This window comes from Nilaparvata lugens, chromosome 6 (assembly GCF_014356525.2).
Source record: "Nilaparvata lugens isolate BPH chromosome 6, ASM1435652v1, whole genome shotgun sequence".
In the NCBI taxonomy this organism is placed as follows: domain Eukaryota; kingdom Metazoa; phylum Arthropoda; class Insecta; order Hemiptera; family Delphacidae; genus Nilaparvata; species Nilaparvata lugens.
The window spans coordinates 56,768,733-56,795,116 of record NC_052509.1 but is presented as its reverse complement, the minus strand read 5'-3'; the positions used below and the strand labels follow the sequence as shown (position 1 = coordinate 56,795,116).

The window sequence follows — 26,384 nt, the reverse complement described above, 5'->3', positions numbered from 1 at the left end:
TCTTCAAACATTGCTCGTCAAACTTAAAATGTATCGGCCGGGAATCTTTTTCCATCAAACCGTCCGTCTTTTGCCTAACCACCAAAACCTTGATCGCGTAATAGTGGAGATAGAGGAATTTTGTTATTTCAAATTCGGATTCAGCATCCTCAAATTAATAAAATGCCTCGCGAGTACTTGAAAATAAGCAAGTTTTTTTTATCAATTTTATATAACGCCCTTGAACCCTTGTTTTTCTCTCTTGATTCTCATGATACTCTCAGAATTTGATGATTTTACTATCATGATATATTAAGATGTACTACATTGTAGATAAGAATACTATCTACAAAATTTCAATCCATTTACAATCTCTGTGTCTCGTGATATGACATGTAAACAAAGCCATTTAGCGATTAACAGTAATATTTTTGTCATTATTACTCATCTACCGGATATATGTCAACCGTATACAATTCAGACTCAATGAACCATATCAAGAACTGAGCTTGTGAACACAAAAATAGGAAAACGGATGACATAAGACGGATGCATGTGGACGCAATTTTACATCCGTCTTTTGCTTGAACCAAACGATCCGTCATTTGGTTGAGCAAAAGACTGATGATAAACTTGAGACTGGACCCGTCGAACGATATTGTTGGTACACTGACTGCGAGATATCTTGAGATTTTTTCCTGACGAGATATTCCAGCTGTTTGAAGCAGGTTGATCAGGGTGCGAACTTTGTGATTCATATGTCGACTTCTGTAGCGTCGCCTTGTGATGGTAATGGTGACTCCCCTAAGGTAATACAACATGTATAGTAACGTATGAAACTACTGATGATTACTCTCATGGTAATACATATATAGTAACGTATGGTCCTACTCATGGTCACCCTTATGGTAATACAGCAACGTATACGTAGTAACTGGCGCCGGTTTGTTGCCAAGAATGTGAACAGCAATAAACGTAGACTGGCCTGCAGAGTAGTCGAAGTGGAAACACGTCCATAAAACGTGCTGAAGGTGGAAAGTGAAGCTGATTCAGAGGTGGAAAAAGGTGTGCTGATGTTTATGCTGAACGTTTATGCTGAAATGTTTATGCTGACGAATGTTTATCGGACCCAGAATTAGCCGGCTGTGAGTGGTCACTAAAATTGTCACGCTAATAACCATGCTACGTGACAATGAGCGACTGACTGATGTTTTGAAACTGTTCGTTTATCGTTTGGAAACTGTTGGTAGTTTAAAAACTGTTCGTTTATCGTTGAAAAACCGTGAGTTTATCGTTCCAGTGCCTGCTAATAGTTGTCGCAGAAAAATATCCAGAGTTTTTCGAGTGATTCCCGATTGGAATTGTGTAACAAAAAACACTGTTCGATTATCGATTGAGTGCCTGCTAATACAGTGGTTATAACAGTTGACGTTATAAAAGTTGACTGTTAACAGTTGCCTGATATAACAGTTGACGTCGCAGAAAAAGATTGAAATTTTTTTTGAGTGACTCTAGTCGGTTGGAATTTTTGGGTTTGATTAGTTTTACCCTTGAAACGTCACCCATAAAACATAATTTGTGATATTTCAATTGTACTCCGAGAATTTTATTGTAAATTTTCCACTTTTTTACAATAGAATATTGTCGTCAACTGGGGAGTAGGCCCAGCAAACAAAAAGTCGTAAATCATGATATTTGTTTGAATTAGCTTTTTGGAATTCTGATGTAACTGTTTCGTTATTTTCTCAATTTACTAATATTTCCACAGTTAACTCTAGCAATGTCACCTTGAAATTCACCACACAACCACTAATAAACTATCATGATATTGGTTTTAATTACTGTTTTGGAATTCTAGAATTTAGCAACATTCCTCAGAGTTAAAGGGAGACAATGATTTGGTAGGATAGATAGAACAAATTTGTGATATTTTTAGTGAATATTTCAGTGTTTTATCATGGTCTGACAGGTAACCTTTTCAACATCAAAATGAACTTTTATTCAAAGTGAAAAGTGTAAATTTAAAGTATTGTGCTCACTATAATCTTAGTGTCCGTTTTCCCATTAGGAAACTTTGAACTATATACGGCGAGGTGGAACTACCCTTGGATCTCCCCACCATTCAAAGCCATATGCTAATAATAATAATAGGTAACCTGTGCTCCGGAAAGGTTCAATTGCAATTTGACAAACTGGAAACTTGACACAATGTAGTGTCGAGGAATTTGAAATAGTCGTATAACCATCGTCGGTAAATGAAGAGTCTATATGCAAAATTTCAAGTAAATCAGTTGAGTAGTTCAGTATCCCGAACGTGTATAAGCCAGTTCTTTCCTTTATTATATTATAGATAAATATCTCACCAATAACAGTATCTGAATATCGTTTTATTTTGTACCGTGAATGCAGTGAAGTATTCAATCCAATCATTCAAAATCATACAACTTTCAGTAAATTACCTCAGACTAACAGTATGAAGCAAAACATGATCAAGCCATACAAATTTGTCAACCGGCATTATCTGATCTTCTTCTTCTTCTTCTTCTTCTTCTTCTTCTTCTTCTTCTTCTTCTTCTTCTTCTTCTTCTTCATCTTCGTCTTCTTCTTCTTCTTCTTCTCCGTCTTCTTCACTATCTTCTCTACGCTATGATACAAGGCTACAAATCTTCAGCACAGTGGATTGTTATCACAACTATCCGATAAGATTAAGTGCTGTTTGTCAGATTGTTTGTAAAATTGTAGGGAAGATGAACGGCAGATGTAGCTTCGGGAGAAGTTCGGGAAAGGAAGAGGAAACAACGTCTCCAGGGTGGGAACGAGGTTTCGAGGTTAGGAAGGTGGTCTCGGAACCTTAGAGGCCACTTAACCTAGCGACGGGACGGTTCAATGTCCATTGTATGCAATGGTACACACACATCCAGCAGCTGTATTTGGAAGAATAGATTAAGTAGGGAAGCTAGTGGTCACACTGGAGAATAACTTTGCCTTAACTATCTTTCTTTTATAGTTAATCCGTACCTATTCCACTTTCTCTTGAATACAATTAAAGTGTTTTTCTCGGATTATCACACTTTTGTGGAGTTCTTTTCTAATTTGAATGAAACACTGAAAGAATACAACATGTCGATTATTATTAATAATATACCTCTGTATATCCAGCCCACTATGTCCCGTCTTGAGAGTGTGTGATATAGATTTTCAAGATGTTCCATGTTTTTGAACGGGTAGTATTATAGTCCACTAAACAGCTGATTTACACTGAGACACTGACAGCTCTATGAAAATCTGTCTACAAAAACTTTATTCTTTTTTTATCCAAATCTCTATAATATAATATGGAAATGAATGTCTGTTTATGTGTTTGTTTGTTCCCTATAGACTCGAAAACTACATAACGGCATGAAACTTTGGGAATATGTTGTGTGAATATTGGGGATGGTTTCTGACCAGGAATTTCAATAGGGGGGCTAATAATAATTATATATTAATCCATTTTACAGACCTATGTTTTCGAAATTTTCGGCCGAGCGGCTAACGTAGAACGGGATGATCATCATGATTCAAGATCATGCTGTGATATGATTTAGCATATGAACTTACCAGCTGTAATAAACACGTCACTCGGTGATAAAATTGTTTACTGGTATTAAAATGGTAGTTTTAAGCACATAGGAAGTCCGTATTTAAGTGTGGATGAAAATTTTGATTGTCAGATAAATTTCATGATTCACCAGATAAAGTCAAGTGTAACATGAGATACATTGACTTTTTGGCGGTATGAAGTTCGCCGGGTAAGCTAGTAGAGTTATATTGTATTCAAATAACTGTATAACTTAAAACCACAGATTCCACCTGTAATCCATGAGATTTAGAGGATTGATTCTTCATGCTATTGTTGATCTAGTAAAACAAGAATTTTCTGTAAATATGAATTTTGGATAAAGTTATTCAATTGACCAAAAATAACTCAACAAAAAGTTATTTTCAGTATATTCAATAACTTTCTCAAAAATTGATATTTTCAGAAATTTTTTGTTTTACTAGATCAACAATAGCATGGAGAATCATTCCTCTAAATCTCATGGATTTTATCTCTTACCGAATTTGAAATGCTCTGTCCCGAGAATTTAAACTCTAGGCTCTCATATCTCAAAAAGTAATGATCGAAAAAAAATGTTTCCCTGAGAAAACTTTTTCATTTTGATAGCTTGATGATATACAAACCAAAAATCTTTGAAAAATATCACTAGTAGAAAGTTTATTTTCAGCTTTTGCACAGCCTTTTAATTTGATAGAATTCATAAGGACGGAAAAAACCATACATCCAAAAATCGATTTGTGTGTAACTGGTTTTACTGTAATTTTATAAATTGATGCCAGACAATTTATAATACAATATCTATTCTTCTATGTAGTGGAATAACACATTCAAATACAATCTCTATTTCAAACCTGTGAATTCTCACTATGATCATATTATCAGGTCATTCAATGAGGAAAGTAACTAATTATTTTAATTATGTCATGTGCTTGTCGTATTTCAACTGGTAAAGTGAAACCTGGAGTGTAATGAAGATATAAAACTCGAAATTTGACCGCCACACACTTGTAGGCTAATAAATAAATTCAAATATCATATTGTGATAAGGGCAGTATCAAAGTTATTCTATTACAAAGTTATTAAACTGTCTACTAACGTTGATTCTATCATACTCTGGAGTTCATCTCAGTATAGAGGTTTCTAATATTTTCACGTATTTAAATTTCAATGAGCACAACATTGTAACTATCTATATTAACATATTCGTAGTGTATAATCAACTATAACAAATTACAATGGCTTTAAAATATTTTTATGCATGTTAACTTCAAATACCAGTGCCTCCATAATTAGTTGCAATTGAAGAAATCCACCTCCCAAGGCAGTGCAATAAGTAATGTATAGAAAGTACCGACACATGCATTAAATACGAGAATTATTCTATCAACGGCGCCGCTAATAATTCTTGTAGAATATTATAATTTCAAACTAACTTTCATATCAAGCACATTCCGTTTTCACCTAGCCTCAAAGTTCAATATTTTTATCGTCTTTAATAACAATCGACAGTCAGATGAATAATTTGTGATGAATATTCAAAGTGACGGAATCATTAGAACCGTTGAATTTGAAAGGCGTTGCTGCAATTATCTACGTTGATAATGTGGGGAGGTTCCAGAATGTTAGTTTATGACACTGTCTAACTGACCCAATTTAATATCCTCAACTATTGTTAACGAAACAGATGACATAGAGGAAGTGAAGGAATACTAATAAATGTCATGACCTTCCCATAAGCTGAGACAATAGTTTCTTTTTGCATCCCAATGTTGTTCTCTCGTACCGAGAACCCAGAGAAAATTTAATGAAATCTAGTCAAAAAATTGACCTGAGGGAATGTTTGGTTGTATAGGCTATTTACACCTGAGTGAGGTCCACGTTATAATGACAGTGGAGGAAGCTAGATAGGAGGACAGCGGTGCCGATTCTCTGCCTTGCCACTGCCTTCAATAGAGGACAGCTGATACCGGTGTATCTGATGTTATATTAATAATTAATATTAACAATACAATTATTATTATCAATTATACAACTATTATTAACAATATTATTGTTCATTCTTGTTTAGAATGAATTCGGTTATATTTATATTCTACTAGCCGTCAGGCTCGCTTCGCTCGCCATATCCGTCTAGCCAGGACACCCGACTGGATCGTCCAAAAATGAGATCAGCGGGCTCGCTTCGCTCGCCTGCATGTAGACCTCAGCGGAACCTCTGTACCGAATTTGAACGTTTTATGTCAATTTGATCTCGAGAAACACCTGTTACTATATCGGCGTATCTTTGGCGAACAAAATTCTTCCACATCAGCTAAACCTGTGTACTGAATTTTTTTCAATATATTTCCATCAATTATTGAAAAAGGTGAGGAAACGCAGAAAAGCTGAGAAAACGCAAATTTTGGCTAATTGGATAAATTTGTATTTAGGAGGTCCTGGATAAATGCATTTCAATCTTAAACTTGGTGCCAACCTAACAAAGTCAACTCAACTTAATGCCAACCTGATAAAATTTTTAATTTAGTTACCAGAACAACTGTTTCGAAGAGGTACTCTCTCTAGATTATAGTTCTATATTAACATATGGTATGGACATTTCAATTATAATTTTAAGATATTGGAAAAAGAAGAATGTACATGCTAAAAGAACTTTAAACCCTTAAAAACCACCCTTAGAGTTAAAATATCGGCAAAAGATTTCTTAGTGCGCCTCTAAAGGGCCATCTGAACATACCTACCAAATTTGAACGTTTTTGGTCCGGTAGATTTTTAGTTCTGCGAGTGAGTGAGTGAGTGAGTGAGTGAGTCAGTCAGTCAGTCAATGAGTGAGTGAGTGCCATTTTGCTTTTATATAATATATAGATGACTATTGCATTTGTCAGTAATATATATTTCTCAATGATTAAGTAATTAACCTTGACATCGAGATTGATTATCTTGTGGATTAACTATGTTTCTACATTGTTAAGAAACGATCTGGCAACGTTGCATAGCTAGAAAAGGATAGCAGTATCTGCTTTGTCGTATGATAGACAAGGATAGCAACACCAATGTTTATCAAATACTCCCATTATAACGTGGACCTCACTTTAGATGCAGTGACCTCTCTACATTCATTGTCAAGTTTACAGTGCGTTGAAACGCCTGAAGCTCTCGTTAACCTGGGATCAACTCTAAACCAAGTTTAGTCTAAGTTTAATAAACAAGTCTTGTCCGGCGTTAGAAGTCTTTGAACCCGCCACAGGTGTTTTTTTTTTGTGGTACTAGTGGATCTGGCATTATATTGAAGACTAACTGGTAACTGAGCTTTTATTGTCATTTGCATTAACAACTAGCTGAGCAGAAATTATATTCTGAGTACTAATCACTTGCTGAGAGCCGAATTTCGTAGTTCCTTCTTGCATTGCATCTACACATTAGGCTTGTGTGGAAGAGAGGATTTTGAGTCCTAACTTCTCTTTTAACAAAGGCAATTATTGAATTCAATTCATTCATTATTTCCGTGTGGGATTGGATTATTGATATCTTGAATACCTTCTCTTTGATTGAATGAAAAAGACTAAGAAATTGTCAAAAAACCACTGATTTATTGATAATTAGAAAGACTAGTCAATCTCTGATGAACAGTTTATCAGAGATTGACAATGGTGTAACAACCGAAACCGGTCTCTCTAATTATCAATAAATCAGTGTTTTTTTGACAATTTCTTAGTTTTTTTCATTCAATATGAATAATTACCACAATATCAACTTCTCAACTACACAAAAAGTTCTCTTTGATTGTTTGTTGAAATCAGAAGTGCGGAATGCTCAGGTCTACTCAAGAATGATATTAATTCAAGATAAACAATAATTATTCATTGAAATAGATCAGGGAGGACTAACAGTCACAGCCCAAAACTGGACCAGATAATGCAAGTGTAACTCATATGAAAACTCCTTAACCTTCATTTGCTCTGCCACTATATTTCTTCTAGTTTCTACTGTCCATTACTCATCAATTTTCTCATTTTGACAATTCCTCCTTGTTCTATAGAATTTTGGAGGTATCATACCTCTTCATATTCTGAAGGAAGTTTTCTTGAACTAAAAATGACTATCCAATAATTTCCCAAATACATAACTTTTCCTCAAAAAAAATTGCAAGAGATGCTTCAGAAGAAAGAAACCGATGCTTTCTATTTACTTTCTACGACTTTGACAACTGATTTGTGAAGTAATTGCTTCCAATTTGAGAGACGAGTACATCAGAAGTACTCATCTGGAAAGTAGAAACAACTCCGTCAGAACAGATAATTGATGAGAATCAAAGCGACAGATGTAGAACTGCTTTGCATGTTTCCATTTTCGACAGAAATTCACAGGTGAGAACACAAAAAGTTTCAACTTTTAAAGCCTGTAATTGACAAGGAGAAGAAAAAGCAGGAAATACGAAATGAATTTTCTCTCACTTTGGAAAACAATACCGTGTAAAACGTGAGAGAAATTAATCTTGGTGATTGAAATGGGAATATTAATGAATAGAAATTGTTTGCAAGAGTACAAGAGATTTATGACACATGAATAGGCGCTCTATAGACTAACATCTTCGCAGCATCATTAATTTACTAATCATCCTTGCAGATTGGAAAGGTTTACAAAAGGCAGGAAAGTAAAGTCGGAGGTGCCAGGGATTTGAAAATACTTACAATTTATCAATTATGATAACTTGGTAATGATGGGAGACTTCGTGGAAGATTTTGAAAAATACAGAAATACATACATCATTCTGGACAGAATTCATTATATATGATATAAGACTATTCTTCACAAGAATGAAGAGTTGATAATAATACATCAGATATACCAGTATCAGCTATCATCCATAGAAGGCAGTGGCAACTGGCAAGACAAGGAATCGGCAAATTCGTTTTCGCCACACTGCAAAGAAAACAGCTTTTTTCCAGTCCTTACGTAGATCTGAAAGACATTGTTTGCAGACGGACTCTCGTCTGACGTCAGAACAGGTTTCTTTCCGGCCTAGGCCGAAAAGAGTACCCTTTCCAGCCGCTAACATGGAACTAAGAAAGGTGATCAAAAAACTTTTAATTATTTGTGTTTATTATTCAATAATAATTAAAACATTCATAATAATATCATCTTATTGTCATTTAAAAGAATAAAAAGTATAAACTCAACATCCCACATAATTGAACATCATCTTTTAGGTTATTTAGACAAATCAGAATGAATAATAAAAATACTTGGACAATTGCCTGATATTCAGATTACATCAGATTTGTTAGAGCTATCACCTTCCACTTCTGCTTTCGGAAGTGCTTAGTAAACAACTATTCTCATATATATTGTTTATTTTTGTGTGTGGCGAAAAATAGCGCTCGCACCACGGGCAAAAATGTTTTTCCGGCTCTCAATATTTTCTAGTCCTCGGCCTACGGCCTCGGACTTGAAAACCGATTTCGAGCCTGAAAAATTTAATTTTCTGCTCTAGGTGCGAAATATAGGCTACTATTTCCTATTTTCCTCTTCTGCCCTTATAACTTGGACCCTACTATAGATGCAGGTATCCATTTTCGATGTAACAAGTGCTTGGTAGCGAACTATATAGTATTCATTTATTTATTTATTTAGAACAGTCACAAACACGATATTTGGAAAGAGAAACAGGCAATTGCCCAAAACTTCTTCAATTCCTTGATTTTGGCACATAAATAGTCCAAAGTGAGGTTAAGTTTAAAATTTCTGTTTTCACCAAAGATTAACTCTGAGGGAAGGTAACTTAACTCGACTTGAGTTGACTGAAGGTAACTCACATGACGGGTTGCTGAGTAAAGGTAACTAAACTTAACTTGAGGTATCTTACATGACGATCTTCAGCTTCAGAGTAATGCAATTCAGTGTGAGCTCCACTTGTATGATGTTTAGCCCGAGGTCAGGCCGAGATCCCCATACATACATTATAATGTATTATGTATTCATATACATTACTGGCTACTCACAACACATCACAGAGTCGGCTAGGCAAAAGGCATAGCATAGCCTAACATCCCCAGCACAGATCTGCATACATAATAACGTCGTAAAAATGTTACCTTTGAAGAATCGTGAACTCCGCGTCTTCACGACCCCGAATCTAGGTATGACTGACTGTATTAGATAATGAATAATTCATCTTATCATCAATCGGTAGAACACGGGGTGATCAAGAAAGAGAACGGTTAAAGATCTGTGATCCCCGATCAACTATAGTGAGGTCCACGTTATAAGGGCAGAAGAGGAAGATATGAGAAGAGTGTTGTCAATTCTCTGTCTTCTATGGAGGATATCTGATATAAAATAGAAATACAAATCTCAGTGGGTACCCTTTTTTGAATGATTTTATCACAACATTTTTCGGAGATTCATGCTATTTTCAAGTCAAAAAGGGTACTGAGATTTGTATTTCTATTTGTAATACAAGTAGCCCTAAACAGAAAAAAGGATAGATGATACCTGTATATCTGATGTGATATCATCTGTTCATTCTTGTTTGAAATGATCAGTTATATTTTATTTGTCAAGAAATAGTATCTTAAGTCACAAGGACGGGAAGGGCCGTTTTGCAGGCGAGAATGATGTTTCTAGTCGAGGCGTTAGCCGAGACTAGAGTTTCATTGAGCACTGCAAAAGACATTCACGTCCAAGTAACTTACACTATTTTTTGTCATAATAATCTAGAAAAGAATAACTCAGAAACAGAAAACATTACCTGCTTGTGCTGAAATTACTACATGCATTCTATATAAACATAACCTAGTTTACAAGTTTCGAATCAGGAATTTCTTATTAATTGTAGTTGACAAAACTTCTACCTGGAGCGCTAAAAGGCGGCTTCTTCACCAGTTTTGCTGTTCCAAATTCGGAATCAGGAAACATACTCGACTGTAAAGGAAACATATGATTTTATTACAGTATAGTATGCTGTAATGAGAATCATATGTTTATCTGTTCTACAATCAGCTGTTTACCGGCTTTATTTCATGGATGTAAAACAGCTGAAATAGAATGACTATGACAAAAATATATTTTTTAATGATAAAATGACAAATTTTCATGGTTGAGATGAAATATTCTGTCACTAAATTATGTTATATCTTGTTTGTTGAAACTTGGAAACTGGGAAATTATCTGGCAACGTTGCAGAGTTAGAAAGAGATAGCGCTATCTGCTTTGTCGAATGATAGACAAGGATAGCATCACCAATGCTAATCAGATACTGCCATTATAACGTGGACCGCACTACGAGATACTACTCGTATAACACAGAAAGAACGGTACAGATCACCCAGAATCCTAACACGGTTTCCGGAATCGATCAGCTGATCGAGCTTCCTCTATTTAATGAGAGAAGATAAACGTTTCGATTTGGAATGATTCTCTGTTCGACCGACAAATAATGTGGTACACACCGTGAATGAAAAACACATCTCGCAAAAACAGTTCGGAAGGCGCTAAGCTTCTCATCAACATAATCTCCTCCCATCATAGTTACGATTAACTTCCTCACTCTCTTTCTTCTTCTTCTTCTTCTTCTTCTTCTCTTTCTCTTTCTTCTTCTTCTACTTCTCTTTCTCTTTCTTCTTCTTCACATTTATATGCCACACTACCAGCTGTTTAGCCCATCCCTGATTCGTCTTCAAATGTTGTTCATCATCACCATCCGGCTACACAGCTTATTCATCAAAATGGCCACTTCATCAACGATACTACTCGATATAGGAAAGCGGCCACATTTAAGGCCTACATTACCGACCACCTTTATGAATTCGACACACAGTTTTATATTTGATTAGTTTGAACCATAAGTTTACAAATCAACAACATTCGTTGAAGATGAATAAGGATAGTGGAATCACTAAAATCTTATCGGAACACAACCTACTTTCATAGGAAATTTCTTCATGTTCCATCAGAAATTATCATGTATACCTCCTTGACCTCTATTACTTGGCTACCCCTTTCGCAAACAATGACACAAATCCTAATTCTAAAGTGATGTAAAACTTTCCTTTCTAGAGGATTGATTGATTGATTACTTTATTCATGTAGATTACAATAGATACTGGCTTATACACTTATATACAATAGCTTACAATACAGCAAAATTATAGATGAATTTACATAATATAGACTAATAAAATAATTATTGAACTGTATATGATATGAAAAAGCAATTTGTAATATAATAACTATAGATAATAATAAATTATATTGTTATGCATCTACATAAATTGGCGGAGCTTTGGACATATCAATGTCCATTCTTTGGAAAGAATATTAAAAATATCCTCCCCACTAACTCTCCACCAAAATGAGGATGAGAGATGCGTTCATACTGCTTATATCATTACATCTACTATATCCCTATGAATACGACCTTTAATTCAATTTTTGGAACATGATTCTATTCCTCAACATCCAGCTATAACAATAATAGTAAAAGAAAGATTTCAGGTAAATCAATAATAATTATAGTGCACATCAATTAGAGTATGAAAAAATGAGAATGTGACGATTGAGACCAACTTTTATCATGATCAACTTATAAAAGATTTTGACCACAGCATAATCACATGGATAAAGCCACCACTTCTTTCGGAGGAGACGATAATTCAACGGTCCTGACTAGCTAAAATGTCGTCATCTATAATTATCATCTCTCTCACTCATTACCCAAGTACAACCTAAAGCTAATGTGTGCAAAAAAATGAAAAATTTATCACATCAAAATCTTTATCACAGAAAATATATTATCTATCCATACTCTTTACACATTTACATGATAATCTTTAGGCTGATCAGCACTAACTGTCATACTGGAAAAGATTCAATTTCTATTTTAAACAGAAGATATATCCAGTAGTTTCAAAAACCAATTATTGTCTTGGACACATCTATAAATTCTTAGTGAATATCGGTGTGAAAATTGAGTTCTTTGCTTGCTTGAAAGGCTTAAATATGGAATCATAGTCTGTATAAAATAAGTTGATACTTGAAGAAAATATCCGTGTTGGCGAATTTTGCTAAATTCTAATCTTTCCATGCAAGCCCATATGACAGAATACATTCAATTCGACAACATAGTCCATGCAGAGCTGTCAATTTGATAAAACAAAATAAATCTTATAGCACCCTTTATTCTTTAAAAAGCTTTAAAATAGTTGAACAACTAGTTTCGGTTTACACCATCTTTTTTTGTCAATTTGAATATATCCTGTCATATAGGCTTACATAGAAATATTGAATTTTCGCACAATTTGACAACACGGACATTCACTCCGAGTTTCAACTTATTCTATACAAACAATAGTTTATCATATTATTATTCATTCATCCCATTCAAAACACTATCATATTAAACCACCAAATTTGCTGAATGCATACGTCCTCTTCGTCACAATCTTCATATTGATCTCGGCTCTCGGTTGCCAAAAATAGGTATCTCATCTGTGTTATTAGTGAACAGGCAGCAAGCCATGTTACAACCCACACCCACCTGCTTTTCATTGTTTGAAGTTCAGCTGTTCAAGTCACAGTCAACACCCTCACTCTCACAGGACAGCTGCTAGCTCGCATCTGTGTACGTATAATTACATCACTTTGTTGCTTACTTCCGTGTTTCCGTTCAAATTAAACATCCCTTTGAATCTCCACTGATACAATTATCAAGTAATGACAACCTTTCAAGGGGTCGTGTAATAACTGTCATGATGTACTGCAGATGAAAGATTTTGTTGAGTGAATAATATTAGTATTTCTACTTCCCCTGGAATATTATAGCTTGACAATATTAAAGCTTGAAGAAAGCTTTATTGGGGATTTTGATAGTATCTTCTGTGATAACTGTCATAAGTACTGCAAGTGAAAAATTTTGTTGAGTGAATAATATTTGTTTCCAATCCCCCTTCAATATTATAGTATAGATTTATTTATAAATTTATTTACTAATCTACAAAGGCGACTTCCTACAAGTACTCCAAGCCTAGGTGATGATGATGGATGAATGGTAATACAATGAAGGTAGAGTTATGAATGAATAAAAATTATAGGCTATGCTTTCCACTTGAATTGATTTGAGTCTACTTTTCAGTCCAGAAATAAATGAACTAGAAATTTTGAATTTGATTTGATCAAAACCCGAATATAATACAATGATTACATTCAATAAACTCTGAGAACTTGAAAATATTGAGTTATTAAGAGAAATTTTGAACCAGGAATAAAACACAAACAAATTCACTTGACAATATTGAAGCTTGAAGACAGCTCTGCTTGTGATTTTGATCGTATCTTTTGAATGAATCAATGAATGAATTTTATTTGCCAAAATTTCTAAAGGATAGGGTGGACCCCCCATTAGTTTCCCAGGAAAAAGACTCATGCCAGTTGATAGATCTGATAGATAACTACAGGGTATGAATTTGAAAAAAATCGTTAGAGCCGTTTTCGAGAAAACCGTGAAAACATGGTTTTTTAGTGATTATTCGCCATTTTTCTCAATAATATTACGGAGCTCCTGAAATTTTCCCAGAAATGAGACTCATGTCAGTTGATAGGGCTTATAAATAGCTATCCATGGTATAAATTTGAAGAAAATCGTTAGAGCCGTTTTCGAGATAACTGTGAAAAACATGGATTTTTAGTCATTATCCGCCATTTTTCTCAAGAATATTATGGAGCTCCTGAAATTTTCTCAGAAATGAGACTCATGCCAGTTGATAGGGCTTATAAATAGCTATCCATGGTATAAATTTGAAGGAAATCGTTAGAGCCGTTTTCGAGAAAACCGTGAAAAACATGGATTTTTAGTCATTATCCGCCATTTTTCTCAAGAATATTACGGAGCTCCTGAAATTTTCCCAGAAATGAGACTCATGTCAGTTGATAGGGCTTATAAATAGCTATCCATGGTATAAATTTGAAGAAAATCGTTAGAGCCGTTTTCGAGAAAAACGTGAAAAACATGGTTTTTTAGTAATTATCCGCCATTTTTTCCGCCATCTTGAATTGGATTTTATTGAATTTCTTATTGTCGGATCCCCATGGTATAAGGACCTTAAGTTTAAAATTTCAAGTCAATCGGTTAATTAGGAATGGAGTTATCGTGTTCACAGACATACACACACACACATACACACATACACACACACAGACCAACACCCAAAAATCATTTTTTTGGACTCAGGGGACCTTGAAACGTATAGAAAACATGAAATTAGGGTACCTTAATTTTTTTTGGAAAGCAATACTTTCCTTACCTATGGTAATAGGGCAAGGAAAGTAAAAAAGCTTTACAAAAAATAAAAAATGTCTTTGTTATAAATGTCTTAAGCAAATGAAATAATTTGTTGAGTGAATAATATTAATGTTTTCTCTTCTCCTGGAATAAAGGACAATAATAAAGCTTGAACAAAGCTTTTTATAGTATTTTGATAGTATCTTCTCTTATCATATAAATTTTTTAAATTAAATGTACTTTATTTCTTATTTTTTCTCAATAACTCACATAATATGATTGTAAGTGAATAATAAATGATGAATTTATTGCCAAATACAAGAAATATTTTTACAAATAAAAATAATCATTAAAATACAATAGTTTTTGGCGTGACTGGAAAAAGAAGCCTTAAGCTCCAGCCACGAGTTCTAAAAATAATAAATACATACAGTATTAAATAAATTTTAGTGAAGAATGTTTTGGGCTGTAGTCTTCATTGTTTTTGTGATAAAATAATAAATAAATTGAACTAATGAGTCCCCGGGCTGGAGAACTCGCTCATGAACTATTGTACTGATTTTGAAATTCGCAATTGTATTCATTTCGGGATCAAACATTTTTGTGTTTGTAAGTGCTATAGAATCATAACCTCTAGAAAACTGTTCATTCAATGTTGTGATTCTACCGAGGGTGGATTATATGGTACTTTCACAAGTATTGGATAATTTTATCTTGAATCATGAGGAACTGTATCATATACTGTATCTCAAACAAGCAGTTTGTTATACATGTGACAACAATAAACGGGTACACGCTGATATGAATATCACAAAAATCACTCAGTATTTCATTTCTCTTGATCGGACTTCAACTTTATCTGAGTACGAATCAATCTTAATTAAATACAATCTTTTTTGTAATTATGACGCATGATAGATTTTGTCATATTTTATGATTGTAATAGATATTCATAATAGTATATTTGATTCAATAGATCTTCATTCCTCATTCGATGAAATACTATCGGTTTGATGTAAACAAAGGGATTCTAGATGAATCATAAACATCCACCTTATGTTTTTAAATGTGAGCTTAATTCTTGTGCGTAGGCTCCACCCAGTTACAAGGCCATTCTATTCTTCCTCAATGTTCGGTCAGGCTTGAATGACAGGGCACCAAACGTTCCGTTGATTTGAAATTGAAAGTCCATTCATATTACAATATATATGGCGCTCCGACTGTCATTGGAGCAATAATATATTCACTTTACAACCTGCCTTCAAAGCCCGTAAATATCTACATATTATATTATGCAGTCGGTAATATACTTATCATTTCCCACCTATGAATATATCATAACGGGCCCATGAGTGTATAACCTCTGAAGCCACATCAACATAACGGACATGCCTTACATAAAAGCAGTCATTTATGATCATTTAACCATCTTCAGAGGGAAATGATCACATTTTTCAAGCGCATCCCACGATTGCATCCCCATCAGAAAACTGAAGAACCGTTAGACGATTGATGGATATCATTTCCTGCATCATATTATCATTTACGTGTGTGCTCATCAACTGTGGTTGAGTTAGGTATTCATAGTTCACATCAGAGGATCCACATCACGTGATTTATTCCCGAATAAATTCTCACCAAAGATAACAATGAGATTTATCCAAGTATCTAGAGATACTTTTCCATTATGTAACAATATCGGGGCACCAAGCTTCGCTCGTTATTTTTATTTATTGATAAACAGAACACAATAATTCTCTCAAATGATGGTGTTCATATTTCACAGCTATATGTCATCTTATGAATTTCGGGGAAATATTTCTCTGAATGATTCGGTATGAATAATTCTCTAAAATGATCGTGTTCATATTTCACAGCTATATGTCATCTTATGAATTTCGGGGATGCGATATTTTGATTTTTCACATACTAACTTTTTTAATATCCACAGCTGTTTCAGCCAAGGATGAATTATCCTTTTAATGTCGTTCAACGAGTTTTCCCAAGTATGAGATCTAGTGCAATCGAATCTTTATATCATAAACCTACTAGTACTATGTTCCAAATTTCGTGAAAATCGTTAGTTCCGTTTTCGACATCCGTTAAACATGAATAACCAGAAGCTATAAAATAACCAGATATAAAAATAACCAGACATAAAAATAACCAGATATATAAATACAGAAATTGCTCGCTTAATATAATAGGATGTGGTACTGTAAAATTATTGTGAAAAATCAAAACTAAACTCCGTAAAGTATGAAATCACTAATGTATCAGAACTATGATGAACTGTATCATGTTGTATGATGCACTGTATCATGAATACAGAATACTTCGAATACTTCGAATATTCGAAGAATACTTAGAATATTCTTTCCGAAGAATGGACATTGATATGTCCAAAGCTCCGCCAATTTATGTAGATGCATAACAATATTATCTATTTCATCTATAGTTATTAAAAATTTTTTTTTTCATATCATATACAGCTCAATAATTATTTCCTTATTTATATTTTGTAAATTCATCTATAATTTTGCTGTATTGTAAGCTATTGTATATAAGTGTATAAGCCAGTGTATATTGTAATCTACATAAATAAAGTACTCAATCAATCAATCTCTTTGTGCAATGGGAGTGTGCAATTGAGAGACTTTTGTGCTGAGATTTTGTGCAATTAGTCTGTCGAGTCTAGCACAGCAATTAATCAAATTTAATCAAATCTCTCTCTCTCTCTTGAATCTGTCTCAGTTTTTATCTTATCTCCAGCAAGTAGTCTCGTCATTATTGAAGTAACAATGCACAAAACTTGTGTGCTATGATATGTGAGATATTTAGATTCGATAATAAATAATGCAATAAGTGAGTGGACTATTCCTTGTTGTACTGAAGGAGAGTAGCCTATAATATAGGATATATACCACCTATATACCATCCTTGAGTTGTAGTAGCATCCCACTGATATTGTCTCAACCCTGTTATGCATGCATGGGTGTGTTTGTGTGTGTGTGCGTGTGAGCGACTGTATATGTCGCAAATTTCCAGCTACGTTGTCTTGAATCCACTAAGAAGCCGCGATTTTTAAAATGCATATTAAAATACTCTTGAGATGACACTAGTACGCACTTGAACGTCGTGCAACGTACGTAACCCTAGAACGACGTACTTTGCAACTGTGTTACAAGCAGGAACTAGTGAAAGTCACAAATACCGAAGATGTCTTTGTCTAGATGGTTACCTAGGAGTTGTTCAAGGTACTTGAGGTTGAAGTACTATTATTAAAATATGCAAAATTCATGTATTCAAGTGGAATATGTCCTGGGGTGACAATATGAGTTATATCATAGAGGGAAGATGTAGAGAAAAGGTTATTTGTATATGGTTATAATTCACTTCCAGTGTGATAGAGAGTGAATGTTTGTCAACCTGCCTTGAGATAATCTAGGAAAATCTTTTATTCTGTTGCGAGATAAATAATTAGATAATAATTCGTGTGGAGTTATTTATTTTGTTGCTTTATGTAGCATTCATGTTTCAAATTCTACCTTCATTGTCAGTAATAAGTATATTAAAATAATATTGGCTTATTAATGGCATTCAGAGGCAAATATCCGGTCAGATCAAAAATTGTAATTAATAATTAATAATAAATACATTGTCAGAATCTCTTTCTAATAGGGGTAGACAGAGGATGGAACAGATAAATAAGTGGGTGATACAAAAATTTGACATCAGTCAAATATTATAGTTACTAGTAATTTGTTGTTAACTTCGATTTTTTGTAACTTTGATTATTAGTAAATTTTTATATTGTCTAAACAGCTGATACTCTCACTGAGCGGTCAGGGTTTTGCCCTTGCTGGGTGGTGCCATGTAATATTAATTTATTTGTAAAATAGCATAATATTATAATCTAGAATATTTCTTTTGTAAGTTTTTATTTTGTATTTTGTTTTTATGGGCGATAAAGATGTTTGAAAAAAAATACAGGGTTGGAACAAGTTTCTCAATATACATATCTAGGAAGTGACATCAGTTACAAAGATGAATTAGATATTGAGGAGAAAATATCAAAGTTCCAAATGATATGTGGAGATATCAGCAAGACTTTGGGTAAAAAAGCTAAAACCGATACAATTATGAAATGTTATAAGGTGATGGCCGCTCCAGTCCTCCTCTATGGTAGTGAATCATGGGTTACTACGAAGCCACTTGAAAGTACAGTGCAGGCAGCCGAGATGAGATTTCTCCGAAGAACCAAGGGATGTGACAGAAGAGATCATTTCAGGAATGAAGATATTAGGAAAGAATTGAAAATCTGCAGCATGAATGAAAGAGTTACGGAGAATCGGCATCAATGGAGGGAGCATGTTCAAAGAATGTCAGCTGAAAGAATACCATTTGAAGTCTATAATTATCAGCCAGTAGGCAAAAGAGATGTTGGCAGACCACGCAAGCGGTGGCAATAATAGAATTTTTTATGTTTATTTGAATAATTGGGTAGATGTGAGTCGGAACAGGTTAAAGCCTAATCCTTGTTTGTAAGAAGAAGAAGAAGAAAATAATATTGATCAACTATAAAACCTAGTTAAAAACCAAATTCTGATTAGAATTTTCCACTTCAGAAAACAATATTTGAAATATACAAAGGTATACGTCTTCTCTTCCTCACATTGAGTTATCTTTTGCAAGGATATTCACTTGATATCCAAAGAGTCAAAATTGACCTTAAATTTCATGTCATTTGAAAACGTTCTCACAGACAAACTTCCAGCGAATGATTACATGAAGCTATTCTAATTGAAACGTGGAAACTCTGGAATATCACAGAAGAATTACAATGAGAACGCAAAGAAAAGTTCCAGGAGCGTGATAGAGGCCCTCCGTTTGTCGTCACATCAAATACTACAGTGATGTCCACGTTATAATTCGCAAGGCAGAGAATCGGCAACACTGTTCTTCTACCTTCCTCCACTGCCATTATAACATGGACCTCACAATAGCGGAATTTCCCACGTTTTTCATTTAATCCGAATCTAATTGTGGAGCCAAATTGTACCCTGTAATTAAACTCCATGTTCACTCTAGTAGGCTATGATTGCGGCTCGTTTATGCCCATTATATTTTTTTTAGCCGTTTGAATATTCATGTGGCTTTCTGAGAGTTAAAGAGAAGAACAGAATAAGAGAACAGTTTCTTGTTGAGCCTTGATATTGTTTCAGCCCAAGGGCACGCTCTGTGATGAAAAACCATAGTTGAGGAACATGATTTTGCACACGAATTCAACCTTTGACCTCTTGCCTGAAGGCTCACATACACTTCTAATTATTATGTTTGAAGTTTGATGTATCAAGTAACGAGAGTTATTGTTCTGTCTTGATTGGGCGAATTTTTATTTCTTGTTTTAGCATCCGAGTTTTTTCAATTACTAGTGGTTTTTTCCTGTTTGAATTTCAATGCTCACAGGCTAGGAATATTATTTTTCACAAATCAATCATTGGTATAATTTTGTGGTTGAAAAAATTGAAAATATTCAGTAACTATGCTTCATTTTTACTTCTTACAACACAAACTAAATACTCCTACTAGATTTGCTCATCAGTGTATACAGAATAGGCTCAATAGATATTTAATATTTCCCAATCTTGTCATCTCCTATATTCTGTTGAGCCATATATAACAATCGAATCTACTGATATTTTTCCTTCTAGATAAGAAAAACTCGTATTATTCTTCCATAAACCTCGTGATGGATTCAAATTAAGTTTTTATTCCAGACATGTTTTTCAACTCATTATTAGTAACTTTATTCCGTGTGACTTTGACAGACTTATAGGAGAGACTACAAAATGTGGTTATTATAACCAATCTGTCTTCTGGGGCATGTTTTCCCTAATCATTATTAAAACTTTTTCAGACTATTGAAGTTCTGGTTTGTAAAAATGTAGCATTCCATGTAATCTGGTTCACTGTGAAATATCAAACTTTTTCCGAAATTCCATTGTTGAAAGATTCTAGAAAGTTGATTTTGATATTCTTTGTTCTAAACCAATCTCTTAGGGTGATCGATTTGAAATGTGGATCTTGATTTCTTCATAAATAATAAGAATCATTTTGAAATCCATCACTATGATTGAACGATTCTAAATATGGATTTCATAGAATTGGTTCAAACTCTTTGGTTGATCGATTTCAAAATATGGGTTTTGATTTTTGTTCAGTTTGAGAAAGGTTTATCTTGGTTTACTGTCATGTGAATGTATTTCACTCCTGTTCGCGGACAAGAATTATCTCAAGCAAACAGTATTGTATTCAATGATATGTAATATCATTTGTGTAACGGAATTTGTTATGTGAATGTTGTCATTGAATAAAATTTTATTTTGATGCTATTTCGTGGGGAAATTTATCGTGTATTGTATGATTTTTGTGTGCTAGACCTCACAAGTATATTTTACTGTTAAGATGTTTCATTTCTTGTAATGTCGTAGCGAAATCTAACGAGGATTGTTTTTTTTTGTGTTTCAGACGAGAAACATCGGCTGTGGCCCACTAGGCTGGCCAACCTGTCTGGGTGATTCCGGCCTGGTGCTGCATCTCGGCGAACTGCCAGCAGCCCAGCTGAAACCCACAGACATCCACCTCTGTGTCACCAGCCGACCAGTCCAGCTGGCGGTCGTCTACTGGATGGGTGACCGCAGTCACCGCTGCTCCACCACCAACTTGCCCGACACACCTCTCGCCGCAATGGATCTTCTCGATAATCTCCCTGAACTCCTCCACGATCTAGTGATCACGGTGGATCGAGAGATCGAGAGGATACCGCTTGAGGAACTCGCTTTCCCGTGTCTGCATTGTCACGAGCTGACACACGATGTCACCCTGTCTCACTGCGAGGTTCACAGCTTGCCTCATTGCCAGGCTCACAGTCTGTCGCACTGCCAGGTGACTCCCACCAGAGACAGCTGTATGCAGACATGTCCCACCTATGAGATGGACTCCTCTATTCCGCACATTGATAGCGACGAGGATGTCACAGATGACTCGGGCTACGATGCTCAGAGGACACCTGTCAATGGAGCTGGTGAGTGATATTTATCAAACTTTTCTCATTTTTCAAATTTATCTCGAGACTCAGAGTGTTTTATCTTGATTATATTTGAATACATATATGCTTCTCTTCCATTCCTAGGTTATTCATTAACAATAATCGAATGCATTGAATTTAATCTAATTTATCTTGAAACTGAATGTTTATGAGATACACAAAGACCTTAAAGATGCATAGACTCTCATGCAGCGCTAGTGTCGTACTTGGAATTGAAATCCGTCATTGAGGGGGCAACCCATAAGATTATTGCATACCAATGCCTTTGTAATCTATAATACTGCAAATATATAGATATATTATCTCGTGCTAAAATACCCCAATGGCGGCCTTCAATTTCAAGTGAAAGCTATCATTGGGAAGGCATACAGGCATTGTAGGTCTATATCTCTTTAAAAGGTCTTTGGAGATACATTCAGATGTATTGATGTTTATCACATTAGAACTCTGGGTTCATAATTGATAATCAACGAATCCAAAGGAATAGTCATAGATTTATCTTGAATATTGTATTTCAGATAAATTCAGATATTCATCACTAGAGAACTCTTACATCGAAATTTTATATCAACTCTCTTTGTCCTGATAAGCTATAATGAACTTCAACACTCAGTTTCCAACATAAATAATGCTTTATTCTCTTTGAAATTTATGTTTTACTGTATAAAGGTGCGTACAGATTTACGCGCCGCGAACATGAGCAATTCACTTTCAATCAGCTGATGCCAAGCTTTTTATATCTATATCTTATACCGTTTCTGTAAAACTACAGATATAGTCAGCTGATTAAAAGTGAATTGCTCATGTTCGCGGCGCGTATATCTGTACGCACCTTTAGAAATTGATAACTTGAAAACTATTTTGAGAAAAGATAGGAGCTCGAATGCAGAAAAACCCAGAATTCAAATATCTGGATCCATTGAAATAAATACTAGTAAAGCCGTGTCCACACTGGACAAATCTTCGACAAACATGTTCGTTGAAAAAGTTTGGGCAAATTTTATTATGTTTGACAAACAATGTTTGCCCGTAGCCAGTGTGGACGCGTCACCAAACAAAATATTTGTAATTGGGGAGAACAGGTTTTATGTTGCACAGCTGTCAACTCTAAAAATGTTTGGAAAACAGTAACTTTTTGTTTGACAAACAATGATTGTCCAAACTTTTTAAAATGTTTGTCCCTGAGCTCCTCAACGGACATGTTTGCCGAACATGTATGTCGAACATTTGTTCAGTTTGAACACGGTTTTACATTTATTAGATAAATAATGATTATAGTGGGTTTCAAGCTTTGTTACCAATACGGTGCTAAACAGTTTCTGATAGATTTTTTCTAAAATTTTCCCAATCTGGTCAGAACCAACTAAAAACCACAACCCTTAATTCATCGAACAGTTATTATTGAGGTACTCAGTCTTACTTCTTTACATTATTCCAAGAGGGTAATCCCTATTTCAAAGAGCTGTACGTTGAGTTATTTACGGTACCGCATACTTTCTCGCTGCAGTCTTCCTGGTATATTTTATGCACTTTTGTGTTCTGCATATATGTTGCCAGCTCCCCACATTAAGTTGTATATGTGTGTTCATATATGTATGTACATGCTGTGTATGTTTGCCTGTCACGGTTCACACTCTTGCGGTCGCTATTTTTGCAACTTGCAAACTTCCCTTGCTTTAAACATTGTGAAAGTTCCTCTCTGATGTCTCATTAAGCTTTTATGTATTTCCTGTGGTTATGTCATTAAAAGATTCAGGGTAGAATCCATAGTACCAGTGTGACCTGGAATCCACCATCTGAAACAGTGTAATACTCATCAGCCAGTTACTAACTCCTTGGTTATTGTTGAATTTGTAACTTTATGGCAAATGAATTAAATTTGAGAAATCACCCCACTAAAATCCTAAAAATCTGGCGTGGCGCACTCACATAACTTTCCTTGCCGTTATGAAAATTGATCACCTGACACTAGTGTTCAGGCGCATCTCAAGTCTACTATATAAAGATCTGAGCCAGCTGGTGACAGGACAATAACGCTGGAGACACACGAGGTCTGCTATCTCTTCATAGTGAATGATTTAATAGAACTAACAGTTGCCAACAGTTTGCAATTGAATAATCACATTTTCTCGAATTTCGAGCTCATTTTCAATTTTAGGTGAGATTAATTTTTTCTTGAATTTTATAGCACCCAATCAAAGACTAATAAGCTATTCTATTTTGACTTTGATAAGAATATTGTTTGTGAAGGTAAAACCCATTGGTTGAGCCTTCTATCTTGGTCAAAGATTAAATTGAAGATTATTTAAATAGAACTTTAAAAACTATTAATTCACCCATCTTGAACTGTCTGGAAGTAATCCTTTTTATGATAGAACTCATCAATTCATCCATTTATGGAGACTAAGTTAACCCCATTTTGTCTCCTTCACAAAAACATCAAACATTATTGGGTGGCTCGTTGGAGTAAGTGATAACGCGCCGGTTTAACAATCAGGGAAACTCGAGTTCGAATCTCAACCGGGGCAAATATTTTTGACCACAGCACAATCACATGAATACGGCCGCCACCCCGTCTTCCGGAGGAAGACGATTAAGCCTACGATTAAACCAACGATTAAGCCTCGGAGAGGCTTCGGTCCCGAGTACCTAAAAAGTAGTCGTCATCTCTCAACTCTCATCATCATTCCTTTCACTTATTAACCAAGCACAAGCCTAAGAACTTATATGGGCATCACCCTCAGTATCATTATACTCACTTGACAATAAATTGAAAAATACAACGTTTCTTGTATATTCTCACTGTTTTGGATATACCTCTATTCATAACGATTCAAAGAGTAGAACCCCGATTGTCAATAAATTGAAAATTCAAAGTTTCTTGTATATTCTCTCTGATCTGGATATACCTCTAATCACAACATTTCAAAGAGTTGAACCTGAGATCTAGGTTTAATCTCTCATCATCCCTCTCACTCATAAACCAAGCACAAGCCTAAGAACTTATGTGAGCATCACCCTCATAATATTACAGTCATACATTTTGGAGAAATTGGAAAATTATTAGAGGTGAATAGGTATTAAACTGTCTGGCAAGAAACTTGTTTTGGGATCTGGGGTACAAATCAAGACCCGAAAAAATAGCTGAACTATCAATCATGATTTTTATTTTTTTGCGTAGTTGAGAAGTTGATATTGTGGTAATTATCATATTGAATGAAAAAGACTAAGAAATTGTCAAAATGTTTATCAGAGATTGACAATGGTGTGATAACCGAAACCGGTCTTTCTAAGTATAAATAAATCTGTGATTTTTGACAATTTCTTAGTCTTTTTCATTCAATAGGATTTTTATTGATCAGCTCTACATTACAATTTCATTTCATATCCATATACGATCACATTACTCAGGAAATAGTTTGAAATGAAGAAATTATCAGTTGTCAGTCTGGAGTAAAAGTCGATGAAGTTCCAGGTAATTTAGCAATGTGGAGAACAAATTGACAGGACTCCAAATAATATACCGTAATGGCCTAGGGGGTAGCGCAACAGGCATCACAGTACTATCAATTTCACAATTACCTCCAGTTTCAGCGCAAATAAATTTACTGAGAAAATTAATTATCTTACATACACGGTTGAAGCACAAGTCGATAAAGTAGTATTTGACTTTCTCCTCATATGCTGAAGCAATTGCTTGAAGCCTCTTGTTAAAATTTGCAGTCACGTAGCGTCGTGTGAAATGTGTTATTGAGGTTCATATTTCAGAAAATTTCGCCCTTATACTGCATACACCGTTTTATAGGGAACATTAATGGGAGATAGATGGATGAATTATTGAAACGTGTAGAAAATAGGCAAGGATACTATTTACTATCGCGGTACTCTAGAAGGAAAACAACTTACTCAAGGTAAATCTTAAAATTCATTCCGTATCGGAATTCAGCACTAAAATTTATTGATAGTTTTCATCTTATTAGCTCTTGTAACATGCGGTTCTGGTACTCAATATTGAAAGTGAAATTGTTTTAATCTTGAACCTTCCTCTTTACCGGTCTGAGGAGTAGTTGAAGTTTTGAGGAAGAGTGTCCCATTATCAATCGGAGTCAAATCATTATAAAATCAGAATTGAACAAGACTTTCTGTGTTTTCAAACATAAACTAGTTGCAGATTGTGGTATGTATTAAGGTGCGTACAGATATACGCGCCACGAACATGAGCAATTCACTTTTAATCAGCTGACTATATCTGTATTTTTACAGAAACGGTGAGATACAGATATAAATAGCTTGGCATCAGCTGTTTAAAAGTAATTGCTCATGTTCGCGGCGCGTAAATCTGTACGCGCCTTTAGAATTGGAACCGTTTTGGGCTGAATACTGTCGTTCTTTTCTGGAAGTTGTGTTATGTTTGATTA

At 34.8% G+C, this 26,384-nt stretch overlaps 1 protein-coding gene across 1 annotated transcript in view; it reads left to right on the top strand.

The window, feature by feature from the left end:
- LOC111057901 overlaps positions 1 to 26,384 on the top strand; it is a 656,398-nt gene that overhangs the window by 339,458 nt on the left and 290,556 nt on the right. Inside the window, 1 exon segment of the mRNA XM_039431312.1 lies at positions 21,387 to 21,942. Coding sequence (XP_039287246.1) covers positions 21,387 to 21,942 — 556 coding nt within the window.